The sequence below is a fragment of the Girardinichthys multiradiatus genome, chromosome 13 (genome assembly GCF_021462225.1).
Source record: "Girardinichthys multiradiatus isolate DD_20200921_A chromosome 13, DD_fGirMul_XY1, whole genome shotgun sequence".
NCBI lineage: Eukaryota > Metazoa > Chordata > Actinopteri > Cyprinodontiformes > Goodeidae > Girardinichthys > Girardinichthys multiradiatus.
In genome coordinates this window covers 28,765,833-28,786,776 of record NC_061806.1, presented here as the reverse complement: position 1 = coordinate 28,786,776, position 20,944 = coordinate 28,765,833, and the positions used below count along the sequence as shown (strand labels likewise).

The 20,944-nt window shown below is 44.5% G+C and overlaps 1 protein-coding gene across 6 annotated transcripts in view; it reads right to left on the bottom strand.

Moving 5' to 3' along the window:
* The window catches only part of LOC124879135 (MAP7 domain-containing protein 1-like), a 35,698-nt gene extending 14,754 nt beyond the window's left edge, over window positions 1-20,944 (bottom strand). Inside the window, exons 1-7 of one of the 6 annotated variants that reach the window (XM_047383475.1) lie at window positions 20,593-20,944; window positions 8,345-8,557; window positions 4,939-5,007; window positions 4,767-4,787; window positions 2,622-2,785; window positions 1,262-1,370; window positions 454-558 (exon numbers count right to left, since the gene is read on the bottom strand). In XM_047383475.1, the coding sequence (XP_047239431.1) occupies window positions 454-558; window positions 1,262-1,370; window positions 2,622-2,785; window positions 4,767-4,787; window positions 4,939-5,007; window positions 8,345-8,557; window positions 20,593-20,650 (739 nt within the window). In that variant the 5' untranslated portion in view covers window positions 20,651-20,944. The remainder of the gene's footprint in view (window positions 1-453; window positions 559-1,261; window positions 1,371-2,621; window positions 2,786-4,766; window positions 4,788-4,938; window positions 5,008-8,344; window positions 8,558-20,592) is intronic. The other 5 variants (XM_047383477.1, XM_047383478.1, XM_047383480.1 and 2 more) reach the window with 5 other exon arrangements.

Genomic DNA, 20,944 nt, shown 5'->3' with positions numbered 1-20,944 from the left:
ATGTGACTATAATAGTTACACTATGCTTGATTCTCTACAAACATTCACTGTATAATATCCACCACCATCACCACAGACCACTCACAGTGAAGTGGAGGGGGACAACCAAAAAGCAGGTGGTGAGACGGGATGTAAGCCCATGAAACATATGCACCAAAAAAGATGTTGAGGTGAGGCTGATCAAAAATGCAAAGGACTCAAATCAAAGACAAACCACCAACTAAAATTAAAACCCATGATGCAAACGAGACCGAGAGCGTGACAGTAGGAGGGAGCAGGTGGTAAATGACCAATAACCAAGCACAGGCAGGCAGGCAGGCCACCACAGACGACAGTTATAAGAATAACCAAAGACAACCAGATTAGGGTGAGGGGAGGGGGGGATGAAGAGGAGGGGAGAGGGAGGAAGAGGAGGAGGAGGCCTGGTGGACACTGACATCGGCTCGTCCTTACTTCTGTTGGGGGAGTTCCAGAGCGTAGCAGAGGACTTGGACAGCCTGTTGTTAATGACAGGGTCCACCTGTCTGGGCAAGTTGACCGTGGAGGCCGAGCATCTGCCTGCACCAGAGAGAACGCAACAGACAACTGTTCACATGGGGCCGAGGTGTGGGTGGTGGGCCCGCTGAGGGCCGGACTGTGGGTGGCGGCCCCCACTGAGGGGCCAGGGTGCGGCTGGCGTCCCCAGCTGAGGGCTGTGAGGAGACGGGAATGCCCAGTCCACCCCCAGTCCAGATCACACAGCTGTCATCAGGTACTCAATAACTCCCTAAGCTCAAGCTCTGTTTCAGCTAGTCTTGACTCAGACTCTGGGAGGCAGGGAAGGAAGTTTGAGGAACGTTTGGGAACAAGGTGGGGTTAGAAAGCACATTTCTGTTGCAACAGCTGATAATAAAAACCAAATTTCACACAAATTCAGGATCTCTCTTGTTTGCCGCACATCTGACTCTAATAACAGGACAGTTGGAGAAGGAAAATTACTCTTTACTCCTTGGCAATAATGGCTACCTGGCAGTAAAAGAAACAATCACAACCAGCTGATGACCAAAACACTAAGAGATTTTAAGTGTTAGCAGGAGAAACAATTGTGTAGCTCATCAGTCCCTGGTACCCCGCCCTCATGACGAGCTATTTCCTGGCATTGCATCAGCTGCAGCAGCGAGCCACAGTCTGTGCAACACAAAGTATCAAGTTACAGACAGGATGTCGTATATTTGACCGTGTTTCACAGTTTGCACCTCTGACCAGTTCATCTGAAACTCACTTTCTCTGCGGGAAGTCTGGTTGAGTCCGCCAGCCCAGGACCACCTCTGCTGGCGGATCTCAGCCCACGTCTTCTTCGTTGACCTCTTGATGGCCGCTTCGTATCGTTCCTGTGGAAACAAACAGCCGAGTTTAAAAGTGTCTGACAATTTTTATGAATTAAAGATAAATCATGTGATTTGTTTCCTTCCAAAATGCAGGTTTGGATCAGTTTTATTACAAGTTCCCAAATATTAAGTTCCGAATATAAATGTATCCTTTTTTTTCAAATCTCATAATTTTAAGTTTGGACATTGTATTTTTTTTTTTAAGTAAAAATGTAATAAAGTAAACCTTAACAAAATGAAGTAAAATAAAACAAATCCAATCGAAGAATATAAAACACAATACAATTCAGGATAAAAATGCCTGAAAATAAATAAATGGAAAATAAAAGTGGAAAATACTATAAAAATTTTTAAATAAATTATAAAATGTGAAATAAAGGCCAATAATAAAACTTGAATTAATCAAATACATTTAACAAAATTAAAATAAAAAAATTAAATAAAGTTGAATTAAATAAACAGCTGGAAGAAGAAATCCTCGCTGTTATGTTTCTGTTTTATCATCATATTGAGTTTCAGTAGACCGCTTTATGATAAGTGCATAAAAAGAAAATATAATTATTACTTACAGTTTCTGTGCTGAAAGGTTTAGATTTTACTGCCCAAAGTGACTTTTTTACACATTTCACTTTGAGAATTAACCGGCAAATTAAGGTACACATGCACCCAGTCTGGTTGAACTGGACCAGTCCACAGTCCACTCCTGATCCAGCTCCTATTTTAGACTTTCCTCTAATGTGGACTGGATCAGCAGCTCTCCTGGTGGCTTTTCCCCCAGTCTAAGTCCAGTTTAAGAGTTAAAGCAGATAACACAATGTAAAGACACACCATTTGTTCCCATTTTTCTTTCTGAATGTACAAACATACCAAAGACTAGCGGCAGAGTAAAGAATTGTTGCATTTGGTGCGTTTTGTGGTTAAAGATCTGAGGACAAAAGAGGCTTCAGGCCTGAAAACTCTCTCCAGCTAGATGATCAGTCTCTGAAAGTCACCTCCATCAAAGATCTGACCCAACATCTCAGAGATGCTACATCCTTCAGCTGATCATCAACCTCAGGCTACGTTTTCAGCTGAAATCACTTTGTTGGAGCTAAAATCACATTTTGTCTGTTGTGGAATGAATAAAGGTTTTAAAATGCATAAACCATTAGAAGAAAGGATTTATAAGATGAAAATAAATTTATATTCTGTATCGAGACTTGTTGTTCATCCAAGTGTTGATAAAGAAGATCTGTGTAAAACTGAGCTTCTCACCTTGTTCTTCTCCAGTTTCTGTCTCTGCTTCTCTTCCAGAATCGCTCTGCGTTTCTCCGCCTTCAGCCTCTGCTCCTCCAGTTTCCTCCTGCGGTCCTCCAGCTGGCTCTCCCTCAGCTGCCGGGCCTTCTCCTCCTTCTCCAGCCACTGGGCCTTCTTCACGGCTGCAGCGGCGGCACAAAAACACAGAAGCTTATGAGAAACAGGAAGCAGGGTCTGGCTGAAAGCGTCACTTAGCTGCTGTTTGTCAGCCTTACTGGAAAAGCTCTGCTTCGAGACAGAAACTCCCAGTAGGTTAGAACTTTCTTTAACCATCTGGGAGTTTCCATAAGGCTAGATTAGAAGTCACCTGTTGGGTTGGATCTTAACTAACGTTACCAGAGTAATTCAGGTTAAGTCTAAGATCAACTTATTCTAGTTTGTTTTCTCAATTTTTTCTCAGTAGGAGTTCTATTTCTCAGACTTCAACTGGAGTTTGACCTGAAAAAGAACCATAATTCCCCCTGTGACGACCATCAGCCTAAAAACACAAAGTAGCCAGTGTGTGCAGCAGGAAGTACCTTTTAAATGTGCATTTTTTTAGAATAAAGCAATGATTAATCATCCAGAGCTCCAAACACCATCAGCAGCAACAAACAGAGAACCAGATGGAAGACTCTGTGTTCATTTCACTATAATCCTGCAGACAGTAAATATGCTGCAGCTTCCTGCTGCGTCTTACGTCTGTTTGTCTTCACACACTCTGCTGCTGACAATTAAACTGCAATAAATCCTTTTCAATTTAAGCTGCTGCGAGATGCTCCTTCTTTTGGAGACACTTCTGGACCATTCAACTCCACATCCACAAAAACAATCTTCTTCCATTTCCTCTCAGTGTGAGGTTAAGATGGTTTCTGTTTTCTCTTATCAGCTTCACACTCCTAAAATCTAAGAATCCATCCATTCCTAAACTTCAAGCCAAAACACCAAAAACAATATTCCCATTCCTTCTCACAACATTTAAACTTGTTGGTGCAGGTGTCCCGTTCTCCCTGCAAACATGTCTGAAGCTGTCCAACAGTACGGGGTTGTCACCAGCAGCTGTACCCTCCTCTTCCTCAGCCAAGCCTTTGGAATATGGTTAACATTGTCATTTTGCAAAATGATGGACATCCGTCGAGAAGATGTGGTCCTGAAAGCAGCTGTGAATGTAACTCCGTTGTAGAGCTGGACAAAGGTTCTTGAAAGTAATCCCTGCCCTATGAGGTTCTATCAGCTGGTGATGAAGAACCATCTAAGGATTATCATCATTACTATCCCAGAGTTGTCATGTTTTCTGGAATGTGTTGCAGGCTGAACTGAACGGATGGAAACAAAGCTGAACAGACAGATCAAGCTCCATTCTGTCCAAAACGTTCCTGTTATGGATAATTAAAGATGTTAATATTACATCTGAACGCTGTGAGATGGACAGATTAATTAACATTTATACATTAATAAATACATTAATAAACATTATTAAACAGCTTCTGTTCTGTTACAGCGATGTTAGGGGTTCGGGGTTTAATTTCATTTTCTGCAGCTTCAGCTAAAAGAGCAGAAACAACAAACATCTGAGCTTCACCAGTGAAAGGGCCTCCTCCTTCTCCATCAATCACCTTAACGCCCCACACTGATCTTTGCAAACACTATTCAACATAAACTATTCAGAGCACAGCAACAAGGTGTGATAATTCTCCACAGTCTGTAAGACATCATGTGTGCATTTGCACAAAATTTAAACTGCACAGTCAGACTGTGCCTGCTGTCTGATCCCAGAGCAGCTGCAGATTTCTTCTTTATCTGCTGCAGTTGGACCACAGCTCTGCAGCTAATGACTGAATAATTCAATCTAATCTCTCTGTGACGCCTTTTCTGACTTCACGGTAATGATGCCTCATTTTTCACGCACAGCTCCGTAAGCTTGGATCTGATTGGCTGCTAATATTCAGACCTCCAGTAGAATCAGAACCAAGGGGGGAACATTCAGAAACCACAAAGTCAGAATAAATCTGAAGCAGAAACATGTAAAACAGGTAGTTAAAGGAGTTTATGTTTCCATGAGAGGATGAGGAAAGAAAATTAACTCGATGGATGGATGGATGGATGGTTAGTGAAGCAACGTACCTTGCAGCTGAGTTTGTTGTTCTGACAGCCGTGCAGCAAGACACAATAGGAGACATCAGAGCAGAAACATACAGGGAACATCCTCACACTGAGCGGGTTTTAAGAATCCTTCTCCATGCATTCGGACAGTCGGAAGTTACAGGAGTGTTCAGACGGGAGTGGGGGTTCTTACCGATATAACGAGCACGCTCCTCTCTGCGTTCCTTCGCGAGTTTCTGTCGCTGCTCTGAGCTCATCGAGTCTGAAAGAAAAAGCATAAACATTTCAATTAAAGTTGTATTTATTGTCAGATAATTCAACTGCTGAATGAGTGACCCCTTTGATGGGTGGAGCACACCCTCTGGTCCAGTCTCCTCTCACACAGGCAGAACCCTAAGGTTAAATATTGCTGCAAAGTCAATGCCAGTGACTGTCCACTGTCTCTACATGCTCATCCAGGAGGAGGGAATGCTGCAAGTCACTGACTGGATGCAATCTGCTGGGTTTCCTTAGATAGAAAAACTTTTTATCCAATTTGAATAAATAACTGAATCTGACTGCACTGTTCAATGGTTAGGATTAATTGGAATGTATGTACCTGACTTTTGTGAAGTACCTTGAGACAACATGTGTTGTGAATTTCGCTATATAAATAAACTGAATTGAAACTGAAATTGAATTAAATAATCTGCATGTTTCCTCCACTAATCACAGTAGAAAATGAGTTAAAAACTAGTGAAAAAACTTAATGTGTTCACATGTCTCTGCATCCTGCACTGCATCTAAATAAAAACTGATGAAACTGAACATGTGGAGGACAACAGAAGCAGAGTCATCTCCAGCAGAGGAACAATGTCTGATACAAACACATCATCCCTCAGATGATCATCTGCTCTATGCTGCTCAAACTAAAAGACCTGAAAAAAGAAAAGTCTGGATCCTTGGATGGGAAACATGAAGAAAATTGATCAGGAGTTTCTCTTCAAGACATCAACCAACAGGTCTGCAGTAGTTCAGGTCAGACATGTTTGTTTCAGTCACTGTGTGGGTCGCCTGGGGGTTCTGATGGATCAACAGAAGCAGTGACGTGTCAGAAACCTTCACCTCTCTTTTCTCCTTCTTGTCCTGAAAATGTGTGCTAACATTATCGACCAATCAGAGCTTCCCCTGCAGCACTTTTCTGCTCCGTCTCCATAGCAACCTGCATCCCTCCCTCCTTCCACCTTGCAGAGAGCTTCCCACACAGTTGATCTGCAGATCACTTCACCTCCTCCTCTCCACATCCATACATCTGGCCTTAAAGGAACGACTCCCATCAGGACCCCGAGGAGAAAAACTGGTGTCTAAGTGGTTCGCTGAGAAAACCAGTGACCCCCACAGCCTGATGCAGGCACAAAAAACCAACAGGCACTGGGAGGGAGTGCTGAGTCCAGGAATCCATCCTTATCTGCAACAATAAAAACCCAGATAGATCTGCAGAGGGTTGCTGCAGCAATGAAGAGGTTAGAGAACACTCCAACTGCCGGTTCAGGTTCAACCCAATAAAGCAGGCTTGGCCTTGCAGGGTTACTGAAGTCATCGTAATCTACTGCTTTTGCAGTACTTTTGCACGTAGCTCGTTTTAACCCAGATGTTGGCTGAACGATCCGTGTTTAATCCAGTGTCCGCAGTGTAACGTCTTCGTGAACTGGGACAAAAACGTCTCATAACTCTGCATCAGCAGATGAACACGTTTCCATGGTAACACACCCACGCCGCATGGCTGAGGAGCTTCTCAACAAACAGCTCAGCGGGTTTGGATTTTTAAACGCTTTTGTGAGTCAAAGATTCAGCACAGAGTTCTGGTTCTGCTCCACAGAGTCCATGTTGGAGGGATGTCAGTAAATCCAGTTTTTATTCCGGTCAAATCTGGTAAAATATCAACATCAGCGATCACTGTCATGTCTAGCACAATGAGAAGAAATATGTTTAAAAGGCTTTTGGACCTAACAACACTGTACCAACTACAGCATCATGCTGTGGCGCTGTTTCACTCTCAGTGGTACCGGTGCACAAAGTGGATAAAATAATGAAGGAGGAGGACTACCTCCAAATTCTTCAACTCCATCTCAACCCAACAGTTAGATGGTTGAGAACTGGACCTAGTTTTGTGTTTCAACGAGACAAACCTTTTCTGGAATGGATAAAGCGGGATAACATTAGGCTTCTGGAAAAGACCTCCCAAAACTCTGACCTCAACTCTGCTAAGTAATTAAGGGTCTATTTCAGGAAACCGGTTCTGGTCAACATCACCCAGAATGATGACAGAAAGAGTTGATGGCTGCATAGAGTCTTAATGGTGAGTAGATCCATTTGAGCCTGCCTGTATGTATAAATTTGACCCTGAGGGGAAAAAATACATGTCAGCTTGTTAGTTGTGTTTCTAATGATTCCACTGCTGTAGAAGTTCTAATGAACAGGTTCTGTGAAGGATTCATGTCATCTGGTCGGTTCTGTGGCAGTAAGATGTTCAGTGAGGCTCTGTGCGTCAGACAGCAGCCTGGTGGAGCTTCTCAGGGTTTCAGCCCGTAAGCATGCAGGCTTTGATGAGTAAAGTGTGTGGAGTTCCTCTCTGTGAGGCACGCAACGTCTTATATTCAACTCTGTGTCCAATGGGAACAAAGCAGCGCTCTGTTTGCACCTGAACAACCACCGGATCGCTGGTCTCTTTTACTCCACCTTCAGCAGCTTCAGTCAGTCATTCGGCCCACTTCGTGCTCTGGCATCCTGGATTCTGTTGCTCCGGTCCAGATGAAACAGATCTGCACCTCAGGCTTGATTCAAGTGTTCAACATGTCTGCCAACAGTCAGAGTTTTATTGAACATCCTTAACTCTATAATTAACCCCAGTGACCTTCATCCTACGGGGGTTTCTGTTGTGCTCTTTGAGGATGTTTTAAAAATCCCCTGATGAAGTTTCTGATTTAAAGTCTTCACACATTCCTTCTGCTATTCATCCGCCTCCATCCTTTAACTCCTGGGCTGTTTTTCAGCCGTTTCAGTCATCCTAGATCCCCTCCCCTCTCGTCTCTTAAAGGAAACCGTCACATTTTTGGACCCACCATTTTACATCAGCTGATAGCTTCCTTGTCACCTGTACCAGCTGCAGTTTTACAGCCTGTTATCAACCAGAGAAATCCTAATCGGAATATTCTCCCTAACTAAAAGGCTCGTATTCAAACTGCCTTCATGATCTTCTTTTACCTGTAAACTCTGGATGTTCTGTTGTTGTAGATCTGCCTGCAGCCTTTGACACAGTTGATCACAGCATTCTTTTGTCCAGACTTGAACATGTTGACCTAGAAGTCTCAGTCCTGGCTGGGTTTCAGTCTTTTACTGTTTGAAATGTGCTATATAAACAAAGCTTTGAACCCAAAGTTGGACAGGCATCTCAAGGTTTAAACCTCTACATATTCCCCCATTCATTCACTAAAACACCTGGTTGACAGTTCTTCTCCTATAGCTTTAGCAGATCAACTTAAAATGGTTTGACTGTGCTTCAAACTGATCTGCGTCTGTCTCGTTTCAAAGAACCCAGAACCCTGCACACCTCAGCGTACCTTTCTTGGGTTGGGGACTGCTGCTGCTGGAGCCAGGGGTCGACGGTCTGGCTTCGGTCTTTAAGGAGGCATCTGTCTTGGTGAGGGTCTCTGATTTGGAGTCTGTTTTAGGAGAGAGATCCGAGACAGCCGAGTCATCCGGTGTCAGAAGTTCATTCCCTGGCTTCTTGTCACCGTTCTGGAGGGATGGAGATTCTGACGGCAGAGGCAGAGCTGCAGGAAAAAGACAAATCAGATTTTATACCGGATACACGGTGTGCTGGAGCATAAAAGCAGTGAAGGACAATATGGACCTTAAAGATTGTAAGAGTTCTGAGAACCCTTTATTCTACATTTTACTTTTGACTCAACTACAATCAGTTTCTGCAGCAGATAATAGAGAAATCAGAATCCAAACATGATCCTGACTGTGTGCAGACATTAGGTTCTGGTCCGTCGCTGTTCATTCATGCTTAACGCATGAAGTCTTGTTGTGGTGTCAGCCTCAGTTAAACCCGTTTCTCCTCACCTTCACCATGAACCTGACTCCGTTAACGCTCCAACTTCGTTAGGAATCATAAACATGCTGGATTCTTCCCGTCCCCTCAATAAAACACACATGTTGCAAACACACAGCATTCATTCACATACAGCCCAGACTGACTGAGTTTAAATTATAAGGAACATAATTACTGCTCCTAATTAACCCCCAGAGGAACTAAAACACATAGAAACCCCCAGAGGTTACAGCTGAGGGGGGTCTGATGTGTATCTGGGACACATCTCAATATGGCTCACTTTAATATTAATTTAACTCTGTCATGAGGTTGTCGCTGTGAGAGCAACCTCTGCCTTAGCTGCTGGCCTTATACACAGCTCTTATTTCTGCACGTTTTAATAAGTAAGTAAAGGAAATAATTTGATGCTGCATCATAATACAGCAAAATGAGATCTAGGTGCCCGAGGCAGCTCTGCAGCAGCCCTTCCTGTCTGTTACAGTCTGAACGAGAAGACCCATTCAGGATGAATTCTGTTCATGACTGAGATGTTAGGAGAACATGACACTGAGATGATTAACCCACATTTTGCTCCCTGGTCTCTGCTCTTCACAAGATCTAAGTCACTCAGATCCACTAGCCGTGGATATGAGGTAAAGTAAAATTCCTTCCAAGTGGACAAATATACTGTTGGAGAGCAGAGTTTTAATGCATGGAGGCCTGAAATATTACAACCTACCAAAAATCATGTCCAAGCATCCTTCGTGACTGTTGCAGACACTGATGCTTTGATGATGACTGGGATTTATTGTGCATCTCTGGCCATGACCACAGGTTCATACAGGTGAGTTAGAGGTTTGTTTCCCTGACTGACTGATGAACAGCTGAGCTTCCAAACCAAAAACATTTACCCAGGATGAACCAGCCGTGATGAAGTCGTCCTTTCAGAACCTGGCATTTCAGTCGGCACGCAGCATCTTAGAGCTGCTGCTCCTGATTGACTGATAAACTGCAACAGGGCTGCAGCGATGCCTGCTGCCAGGACAGCAGACCTTCTCGGTTCTGCTAGAACAGTTACACCAAGCTGAAGGACAGGAGCTCAGACACATGAGAACCGTTGTAGTCTGGCAGTGAGGTGTAGAAACCATTAGACAGGTCTGAAGGTGAGTGAGCTGCACTGGGTTCAGCCAAGAACCAGTAGATGGAGAGGGGAGCTCTCCTCAGGCCTGTCCAGACACTCACTGAACCAAATCAAACACAAATTAACACCTGGCTGGTGTCCACTTGCACCTCCACACAGGCCTGAGAGGAGCAATTTAAAGTCCTGAATGTGTTCAGATGAGTCTTCATCAGAATCACATACCATCCTGATCCATCAGGAGTCACCAAGGATTAGCAGAACTCGGCCTTAAGGTCCCACCATGCGAGACCAGAGAATTAGAGCTCAAAAGGCAGGTTAGCTCAGGTTTCAGCAGAACAAATTACAAGGAGTCAGAGATGGGCATATAGTAGCTGCTGGAAGCTTTCTTCACCTGAAACCAGTCTGAGAGCCAAGACGTGGAGGCCGTCTGAAGAATAACTGCAGCCTGAGGAGGATTTCACCGTTCTACAGTGAAGTCCTTCTCAGGCTTCTTCTCTGCTCAATAAAGTCTATGAATGTAACTCTGTGTTGTAGAGCTGGACAAAGGTTCTCCAAGGTAATTCCTACTCCATGAGGTTCTATCAGCTGGTGATGGAAAAAGGTTCTGGATGCAGAACCGTCTGAGGGATCAGAGTGCTGTCCAGCAGAGGCAGCTCCATGAAATTCCTCCAGATTCCTTGATGGTTTCATGATGTTCTGCTCTGGACAATGAAGATCCTTCCAGCCTTTCTGTGAGGAACTTTCCCACATACTTCTCTCTAACTTGAGATCCTCAAAAACATATTTGCTCCTCAGAGACTTTCATGGAGTCTGATTGAGCAACAAATTGTCATTACCGTCCCAGATTTGTCCTGTTTTCTGGGAAACAAATATATAAAACCAAATTCCACTAAAAACAGAATTTAATGATTTGTAAATCCTGTTCAACCTGCATACAACTGAATCCACAACAAAGACAAGATATTTAATTATTTTCAAACTGATAAACTTTATTGATTTTGTTTTTTTTTTTTTTTGCAAATATTCACAAATTTGAATTTGATGCTTGCAACACTTTCCAAAAAAGCTGGGACATCTAAAAGTGTCAGTTAAACCTCTGCCATGCAAAGACAAAGCCATAAATCAACACCACCCGGAACCGCCACCGGGTTCTCTGGGCCTGAGCTCATCTGAGATGGACTAAGGCAAAATTAGAAAAGTGTGCTGTGGTCTGATGAGTCCACATTTCAAACTGTTTCTGGAAATCATGGACGCTATGTCCTCTGGGCCAAAGAGGAAAATGACTATCTGGATTGCTATCAGAGCAAAGTTCAGCAGCCAGCATCTGTGATGGTATGGGGGTGTGTTATTGCCCATGGCATTGTTAGCTGGCCCATCTGTGATGGCACCATTAATGCTGAAAGGTACATACAGGTTCTGGAGCAACATATGCTGCCATCCAAGCAACGTCTTCTTCAGGGATGTCCCTGCTTATTACAGCCATGCCAAGCCACATTCTGCTCGTGTTCCAACAGCGTGGCTTCATTGTGAGAGTTCTGGTACCAGACTGGCCTGCCTGCAGTCCAGACCGGTCTCCCATTGAGAACACTGGAGTTGCATTAAGCTTGAACAGGATTTGCAAATTATTGTTTTCTGTATTTATTGACGTTTTACACAACGTCCCAACTTCACTGGAACTGGGTTGTATTTGAGATGCTTGATGTCTACTGACTGCAGTGATGTAAATCCAAAGGAAACAACCTAAAACCATCATGCTTTCTGCTCACTGATACTGACATCACTTATTTTCTGCTGGACAATACAACGGCCTGCCTCCAGCCTGCAGCAACAAGTCAACAAGTGCATCACATGATCCACAGACATTCATGACAGGCTCCATTTAACACAGAAACCCTAATTCAGCCTGATGTTCCCGTCACCTCCTCCCTCCATGTTGTCTCAGACTCACTGAGGGGTTTATTATTAGCTGTAAGCAGAGAGAATGCGGCCCCATAAAAGGGGCAGGCTGCTGTCGAGGCACCTCAGGGCGGTGACCTGACCACAAACTGCAAAATGCGCTGCAACAGGAACGGCAGGAACCTGCACTCAGTTTAGAGGAAAACTACCTAAAATATGAGGTTTCTGTACTGGAGAACACAATGAGATCATGTAAAGTTGAAACTGGGTCATTTTGGTGCTAAAACTGTATTTTCTGTCCTACAGATAATTGATTGCGATAGAAATCAAGCCTGTTTAGCATTTTCTGTGCTGATAAAGCAGAGATCAATTGCATGGAGGAAACCTTCTAATTAGTTGCATTTTGATTAAAAACTAAAACTATTCCGTGTCTCAGTGAAGCGGGTCAGTCTATTGTTCAGTTTTGTGCATGAACCTGTGCGTGCATGCTGCATGGTTTTGTGACGAGCAGAACATGTTGGATCTGGGTCAGGCCAAACTCAGGAATCTCTGGCATGATTCTGTGCAGCAAACGACTTACAAAGATTAAAGCTGCGCAGTGCAACAGGATGACACAACAAACAGACAAAAACTCCTCCTGGAATCTCAGGATTTCTCCTGAAAACAGAACCCACATGTTCTTGACAGATGTCTGCACCCCTTCCTCCTTCAGGGATAAAAACAAGTCCGGAAACACTGTTGGACAACAGGGCTCCACGCCCGAGGGAAAGCAGAGGAAACACATTCCTGGGAGCAAAACAAGCCTTCAGTCTGTTTGTTAGGAAGATCTGGACATCCACAGCTCCTCCTTACAATGAGCAGAACCCAAAATCCAACATACACCCTGCTACAACCCAGGGACCTAGGACCAGTTCTGCTTGGAGCTGAGACTCTGCCTCACAATGAAGGATCATTGAGAACCATGACCTCAAAGTAGGAAGAGGTTATTGCAGATGCTTCACACTCAGCTGCAAACCAGCCCTCCGCAAGCTGAAAGCACTGCCCTAAAGATGCCAATGGAACCACATCATCTGCAGAAGGTCCTGACCTGAACATGCCAAAAGAACCACATCATCTGCACTAAAATTACAGCCTCCATGACCACACCCCGAGATCTTCTCCATGAAGACCGCAAACAGGACCAGAAGTTAACACCACCATCTCTGTAATGGAAACAACCGTAGCACCGATTCTTCTGTGGAGGTACTAATGATCTGCTGATAAACAAAATCGAAAAATGACACTCAGTCTTTCCCAGTAAACCTCCATGAAGCAGAGAATTAGGTCTGGACATCTGATTCATGAATGAATCAGATGTTACACTCCTCCTCCTGCTTCTCCGGTCACCATGGCAACGATCAAATGAATAATAAGGTCAAAGGGAAATGAGGAAATCAAGACAATATGTTGATGCTTATTTTAGAGTCCGGGGCTTCCATCATGAGTTTCATTTCCTGTCTTCCATGACCTCATCATTACATCACTTCCTCAGCTCTTCAGGGACAAGCAGAGATGGAGCACAATTGTTCAGACACACTCAGGATGTGTGGAGAAGCAACTATGACTCATTTAAAAACCAGTCCCAGTCCAGCAGAGACCATCTGGGCTGGCTTCAGAGACCACACACATCCCTCTACCAACTGTAACAAACTTCATTCATGGCTGTCTGCTCTGCAGTGGTACCAGTCTGGTTCACTAACGGGCCCCCAGGACCTAGAACACCTGGGTTTTCCAGAATTGTGTGACCTCATGACAAATTACAAAGGAGCTGAGCTGAAAGGTGAAGATCATGATCTACTGCTAAGATCCAACCCTCACCTGGTCCTCACATGGTCCAGAGATATGGATCAGGACCAAAAGAACCATATCCTGGATACATGCAGCTGATATGAGCTTCCTCTGTAAGGTGCCCAGACTCTGGCTTAGAATTAAGGAGAGGAGCTCAATCATCCAGGAGGAGCTCAGAGTACAGCAGCTGCTCCAACCTCCACATTGAAATGGTCAGCCTCACATTGGAGGTTCTTCAGGCATGTCCCACAGGACGAAGACCCGTGGAGGGTCCAAATATATCCCCCCAGGTCCAGGACACCATGGGAACCTCTAGGAGTCGATGGAGAGCGTTATTAAAGAAAGTAATGGATGGATGGATGGATATTATATTATATTAAGATGAACTTAATAAAACTGACTGAATGTTGGAGCTGAGAGTGAAAAATGTCTCTAGAGCACCAACATGAGGTTCTGGTTCTGGTTGCCTCATTTTTCTGTCAGATTTTGCTTGAATCCAAGAACACATAAAACCAGTTCATGTTGGACCCATTCCTTAAACAGCTGACTGTATGATCCTGTTAGATGGAAGCTTTATGAGTCAGGAATGTGGGAAAACAGTTGCAGTCGGATCAGAACTTAATGAAGTTTGCTAAAAGGTCTGAGCAGAGAACTGTGAGACCCGGAGAGCTGTGTGATGGATCAGAAGACCAGAATTTATCCAAACCAAAGCAACCAGCACCTTCAAGCAGGCTCTTTGTTTTTCTCTGCTTCAGATCCTGGAAGAAGAAACACCACAAAAAGACGCAGGATCAACGGTCCTGATTCTGTTCTGGTCCGATTGTGATGGAAACCATCTCTGACCCCACACACTGTTTATGTTTACAGGCAGCAGAAGTGGGACATAACTCCGTCTGGCAGCACCCTGAGGTGTGACTAAGGACTAAATTTAATCTCAGCTGATAGGTCATCATCCAGCCTTGGACGGGTTGGAAGAGAAACTTTATCTGCCTAAAAACAGAACATGGGACAGTGGACCGGTTAAGAGGCTGAAGGAATCATCAGTATTCCCATAAGGACTATAGTGAGCCTTGGAAAACCATCATGATCAACCCCAGAAATAATCCTGGGACTGTTTTCTACAAGCAGGAAGCCACGTCTGAATTCAAGGCTGAGTTCTCCAGAGACGAGCTCCTCTCAGAATGACAGAGACAGGGGACCTGTCTTCTCAAGACCGACAAGTCCATGCTTCAGCTGGACATCTGAGAAAACCCGTCCAGGCGGGAAAAAGCATGGGCTGTGATGGGATGGGGAACCATCAGTATCAGGAACTCTGTGGTTCTTTCAGGGCTGGATCCAGATGTGTCTCCTGTTGGAAATGTTCAGAGCTTCATAAGAAGGACAATCAGACGACAACAACAACCACGGGCGGCTGAGCTTCTGGGATTCAGCAGGAACGGGCCAAGAATCCTCTGGAACCCTGCAGCGGTTAGTTTCTGAGTTCCTGAATGATTAGTAACCTTCCAGGAACATCTCAATAACTGAGAATTTCAATGAAAAATCCATCCATCCAACCCCCATGGCTATTTACACCCAGGATCTCAAACTCCAGTCCTCAGGGGCTGGTGTCCTGCAGCTTTAGATGCATCTTTGCTTCAACACACTGGAGTCATATAATCGGGTCATTAGCAGGACTCTGTAGAACTTCATAAGATGCTGAGGAGGTCTTTTAGCCATCTGATTCAGGTGTTTTGGACCAGGGAAACATCTAAAAGTACCTGGACAATGGCTCAGAGAAGTAAAACAATAAAAAACCCAAATTCAGTTTCTCAGAAATTATATTATTACATTAGACCAATGAAAAATGTTTTAAATACAGGAATGTGGGCCATGAACAGTATGTTCATGTACTGCACAACATCTGACTTGGTTGGGGCTCCATTTGCATGAATTACTGCATCAATGCAACGTGGCATGAAGTTGTCTGACGTTGGACAACTTCATGTTGGACAGCATATTAAACGGCTCCACAAACCATCACTGACTAGAGAAACTTCTGATTAACTGGATGTTTGGGTTTAACTGACATTCAGAATAATCAGAAATAAAGACTGAAAATAACCCTCTGTGGAATGAATGAAGGAAGAAATCATCCAATGAAAGATGAGTTTTTGTTGTATTTTAGAAATATTTGCTCAAAATGCAGTGTGTATAATAAAAGGTTAGTCGTTTCTTTCTTTAATGGAAGGATATTTAGCCCTTAAACAGGGTTAGATAATGCTGCAGTGTCTCTTTGTAAAAAACATCAGCTGTTCAATGAATCAGAGGAAAACACCGTGCTGGAGGACACAGATGATGCATCGCTGAGGTCAAACTGCCTCTGTGTGATTTTCAGCTCATCAGAGTCAAACGGGGAACTAAAAAGAATCCTGTCTGCTATTTTCCTGCAGATTTTCTGCAGCTTTTATCTTTAACAAATAACAGAACAAAGAGGCAGAGCGAGCAGCGAGCTGATAACGGTGCAGCAGCAGGACAGACTGCAGAGGGAATCCATCTGACAGGCCGTATGCTGACGGCATATCATGAACCAACATTTTCTGTGTGCAGAGCCAAGATGGCTGCTGCAGTGACCCAACAGGAGCCGTGCTCTAATATTAGATCCTGAGACGGGAATGTGAATGTGGAGGTGAACTCTTCAAAGCTGGGCTGCTTCTGTTAGAGAGGTCGGAGGTCTGAATATCACACCAACACAAACATCTCCCAAAACCAGGTCAGGAGACAGCTGAAGGCCTCTGATGCTCCAACAACAGGGGGCTTTCCTGGAATAAACACAGCAGATCCAACGCAGGACAACGTTCCTGGTTTCAACCTGCAGGAAGAATCATCTCTTCCTCTTCAATACAGGGACAACAAACTGGGTGAGCTGCATACAGGGCCCCGGGGGGACTGTGAAGGCCCTGTGGGGGACTGTGAAGGCCCCGGGGGAAACTGTGAAGGGTCTGAGGTGAACTGTGAAGGACAAGGGGGAAACAGTGAAAGGCCCGGGGGGACTATGAAGGCCCTTAGGACAGTTCTGCAGGACAGTCCCAGGCTGTGGAAGACCGAGGAGCCGGGTTGACCCAGGACATTTCTATAGAACCAGCCAGAAGACGTTCATCCCTGTCTCAGGCATTTAATCTATATAGATGATGTTGGTGAAGTAAATCAGATTTTTTGACTGGTTATTTTCATTTTTATTATCATTTTCTAAGAAAGACTTTAAAGTACCTTAAACCTTAATTTCTGTTTATTTTGAACATTGACTATTGTTGACAATAATTCACAGAAGCAAACATACTAATAAAACTAACAAGATTTTACTTATTTCTTTTACATTTTTTTAGTGTGGTTTAACCCCCTCCCCAAAACAAAACACGCCAATAAATTCTTTTATTCGTTATTCAAAAAAACACTGGCTCTAAGACCCAAATCAAACTCATTAAAATACAATGTTTTCCTTTCCTAACAGTAATAAAGACTACAGTCCCTAAAATACTTTAAAATCACAAAGAGATATTTTGTCGTATTTTAGAGGTTACAGATAACATTTAATGGACTGGGAGTTTAAATTATTATTTTCTAAAGGGTAATCATGCAGGTGATGGACTAAAGTTTATCCTGTTCTATAAAAAAGCCTGAAATATGCAAAGAAAACTATGAGCAGCTCCGAAATGACGGCTTCTTTTACAGCTAATCTGCACGTCACACTAACAAGATTAGGCTGAAAGGATTATTAATATCAACGACCCATTCATAGATTCAGCTTTCCTTAAATCCAACTACGAAGGAAAACATGACTAATCTGTGTGTGTGTATAAGCTCTGAGGAAGCTGAATCCGTCCTCATCCCCGGCAGCAGGATGGAGCGTTTCCGGTTATTTCCTGATCCACACTACACCAAACTAACCCAGGTGACACATCAGCCACCTTCTTAGAGCCAGAGGTGGATAAGATTTGGACTTTCCAGCAGATCCTCCACAAGTTCAGACCATCTGAAGTCCAGCTTGGACTGTGTAGCCTCAGTCAGCAGGTTAAAGGTGAAAGGTCATGACACTGAAACAATATGGCTGTTTGAAAGGGTTGAAGGAGAAAGCATCTTCTCTCTAAAACCAAGGTAGCAACAGGATTTAGGTTGAAAAGCTGCATCTGAGACTTCTGGGACAAAGTCCTCTGAACAGTTGAGACCAAAGTAGAGATGTTTGACTATAAAGGACAGAACCATGTTTGAAGAAAACCAAACACAGCAGATCAGCACAAACAGCTCATACCAACTGTCAAGCACGGTGGTGGAGGGATGATGATGTCAGCTGGTTATTCAGCAACTAGATCTGTGCCCCTTGCAGAGGACCATGATCTCCTCTGTATACCAAAGTATTTAAAATCAAATGTGGCTCTATCTGTCTGACAGCTGAAGCTTGGTCCAATCTGGGTCATCAACAGAACCATGAACCTAAACAGTCTGCCTTGAATAACTCCTCATGTTACTGGACACAGTTTGTGGAAAGTTTTCTCATCTCCATGCTGGCTGGAATCTTGAAAGTGTTCCAGAAACATTACAGCAGCAGGGCTGTGGGCACTCACGGGGCCAAAGCGGGTCCAGGTCTCATGATTGCTTCCACAGAGAAGCATTGAGGTCCAAACGAAGCTCTGACTGCAGAGCAGCCCAGCTGAAAAACTCTGCCTGATGGGACTGAACATATGAGGACAGGGTGGGTCGAATCCAAGTGGGAGGGAGTCCTGATGTGCAGTTTTACCATGAAAAAAGATCTTTGAATGTCTCACATCTTGGAGAGCATCAGTTTACCTCCTCAGTGGAGCTGAAGAGACGCTGCAGCTGCATTTTCCTCCAAAACATCAAACCATCAGCTTCTGCACACATGAAGCACCACAGCATCATTGACCAAGGGCTTCAAATTCAACCTCTGCTGACTCCAGATCTGATTTTACCACTCAGACATGGGATAATAATCCCTGCTCATGGTCCTGCAGGCACATCGGGCCGTCACAGAGTCCGTTTGGAAAGTTTTCTCTGCAGCAGAAAGAGACTGCGGCTCTCAGCAAGGAGTCAGACAGAAAGAATGTCCCTGTTTATCTAACGCTTCTGTCTTCTCCACCGTCTAACATTCCTGATAACGTCACATGGTGGCCAGGCCTGCAGCCTGCAGCAGTTCTCAGAGGAACCAAAACAGTCTTTGTTTTCCAGCTGATCGCCCATTCTCCTCCAGGACAATACAGGCCTGTTCACCAGTTGCACAAAACCCACTTGTGATTACAGCTGATCCCAACCCGACACATGATGACTGTCAGCAAAATTATGTGCAAAATACAGCAGAAGTGCGTGCAAACCCATCCAACACCCTCCAAATTCTTAGATCTTCCCACACAGCGTGCAGAGCTATTTCTATGTCTGCAGAGCCTCATATCAGAACTTTAACCCACATGTTGCAGCTATAAGACTGAAAGTCTGACCTAAAATGTCCTCAAAACTCCCGCTGTAGTTAATGATGCTTCAATCAAAGAAACTTGAGACTGCAGCCTGGTTTCTGCTGAGCTGCACTCCAAGCTGCTTTCAGCTCAACATATAACACAAAAGCAATCATCAGAACCCGGCCTCAGCTGTGCAGAACCATACATGGAATAAACCCGTCACAGTATGCTGCACAGAACCAGAATGAGATTTCTGCACCCAACCCAGTTCACAGCTCTATACCACCAGGAGGACTGAGTCTACCCACGGTTTAAATCCACTCACATCAGCAAAACATCTCCTCCACCTCTAATCCCAAACAAATGTCCAGAAAACAAGTGCTGACACCATTTCTCAGCTCCTTTTTCACCACCACAGACCAGAGCAACATCCTCATTACCGCAGATGAAGCTCTGGTCCGTCTCCTGCTCCGTCCTGCCATCACTCAGGAACATCAGTAACCTGGAGCTACTCTAACTGAAGAGGACACTTGCCCCTGACCCAGAGGGAGCACTCCGTCTTTTTCCAGTTAAGAACCTTAGAGGAGCAGTGTTGCGTCCACCCAAACCAGAGAACCTAAAGAACCTGGAAGATCTTAATGCAGACGTCTCATTAAACCCAAACAAGTGTCAGAAAAAGACCTCCTCTCTTCAACAGATGTCCTGTCTTTGGGAAACAGGAACCCAGAAGATGAACCTAAGAGATGCATCATTCTTCATCCTTCAGCTGATCATCTGCTGAATGCCCAGTTTTCAGCTGACAGCGCTTTGGAGATCTCCTTGATGCAGCTGAAATTTGTCTGTCAGACTGTGTTATCTTTGGATCGAGCTGATTCAAGTGTTGGTAACTCCATCAGCAGAACCATGTGGCACAAGCATCTGACCCAGATTATGACTGTTCCAGCCTCTGATGCAGTGAACCAGGCGTTCCTCTGCTGTGATGAGAAGCTGCAGCAGACATCCCTTCCTCTAGCGATCAGTAGGCGCTGTACACATCCAGAAGAAAGAGGAGGGATGGCTGACCGACAGAGAGTGTGCTTCAACCAGAGAACATAGGAGAAACATCTGGAGGTTCTCCACCAGACCTCTGTGTGCACAAACATCATCATTTATCTCTGCTTCTCAGAAACAAACCTGAAACCATCTTCATTTTCAGGTGTACACCATTCATTAACTCAGTATCCCCCCAAGTTGGGCCAACAGCATCGGAACACCAAAGATTTAACGGAAACTTTGCTTTCTGGACCACAGAACCACCCTGAGCAGGTGGAAGAACCTTTAGAAGCTTTGGAGCAGCTGGACGTGAACTTCATCCCATCGAGGCTGGAAGGACTGATCTGATTGGCTGAATCACTACAGGTGATGGATGTGATAGACTTACGGTCCTATGGATCAGAACGGGTCAGAATGTGTTCTGGTACTCACTCTTCTCTGTCAGGGTCAGCTTCTCCTCCAAACGGACCCCCAGCTCTTTATAATCCATGGTGTCGGTCCAGGCGGAGTCCAGATGGGTTCATTCCTCAGAACCACCGCGGTACAGCAGCCGAACTCTGGTTCAGCTGTCCCAAACACACCCAGCTGCAGAGGAAGGAGTCGAGACGGTAAACGATGCGGGAAAAAAACGGAATCCAAACAGAACCAACGCCGGGAATTTAAAAAGTGTTCAAATCTGATTTAGGAACCAGATCCGCTCGGTGAGTTCTGAAAACCAGAGGTTCGGCTCAGCCCTGCGGGTGTGAAGGTCTTCACTGAGGAATCTACAGGGAGAGACTGAAAA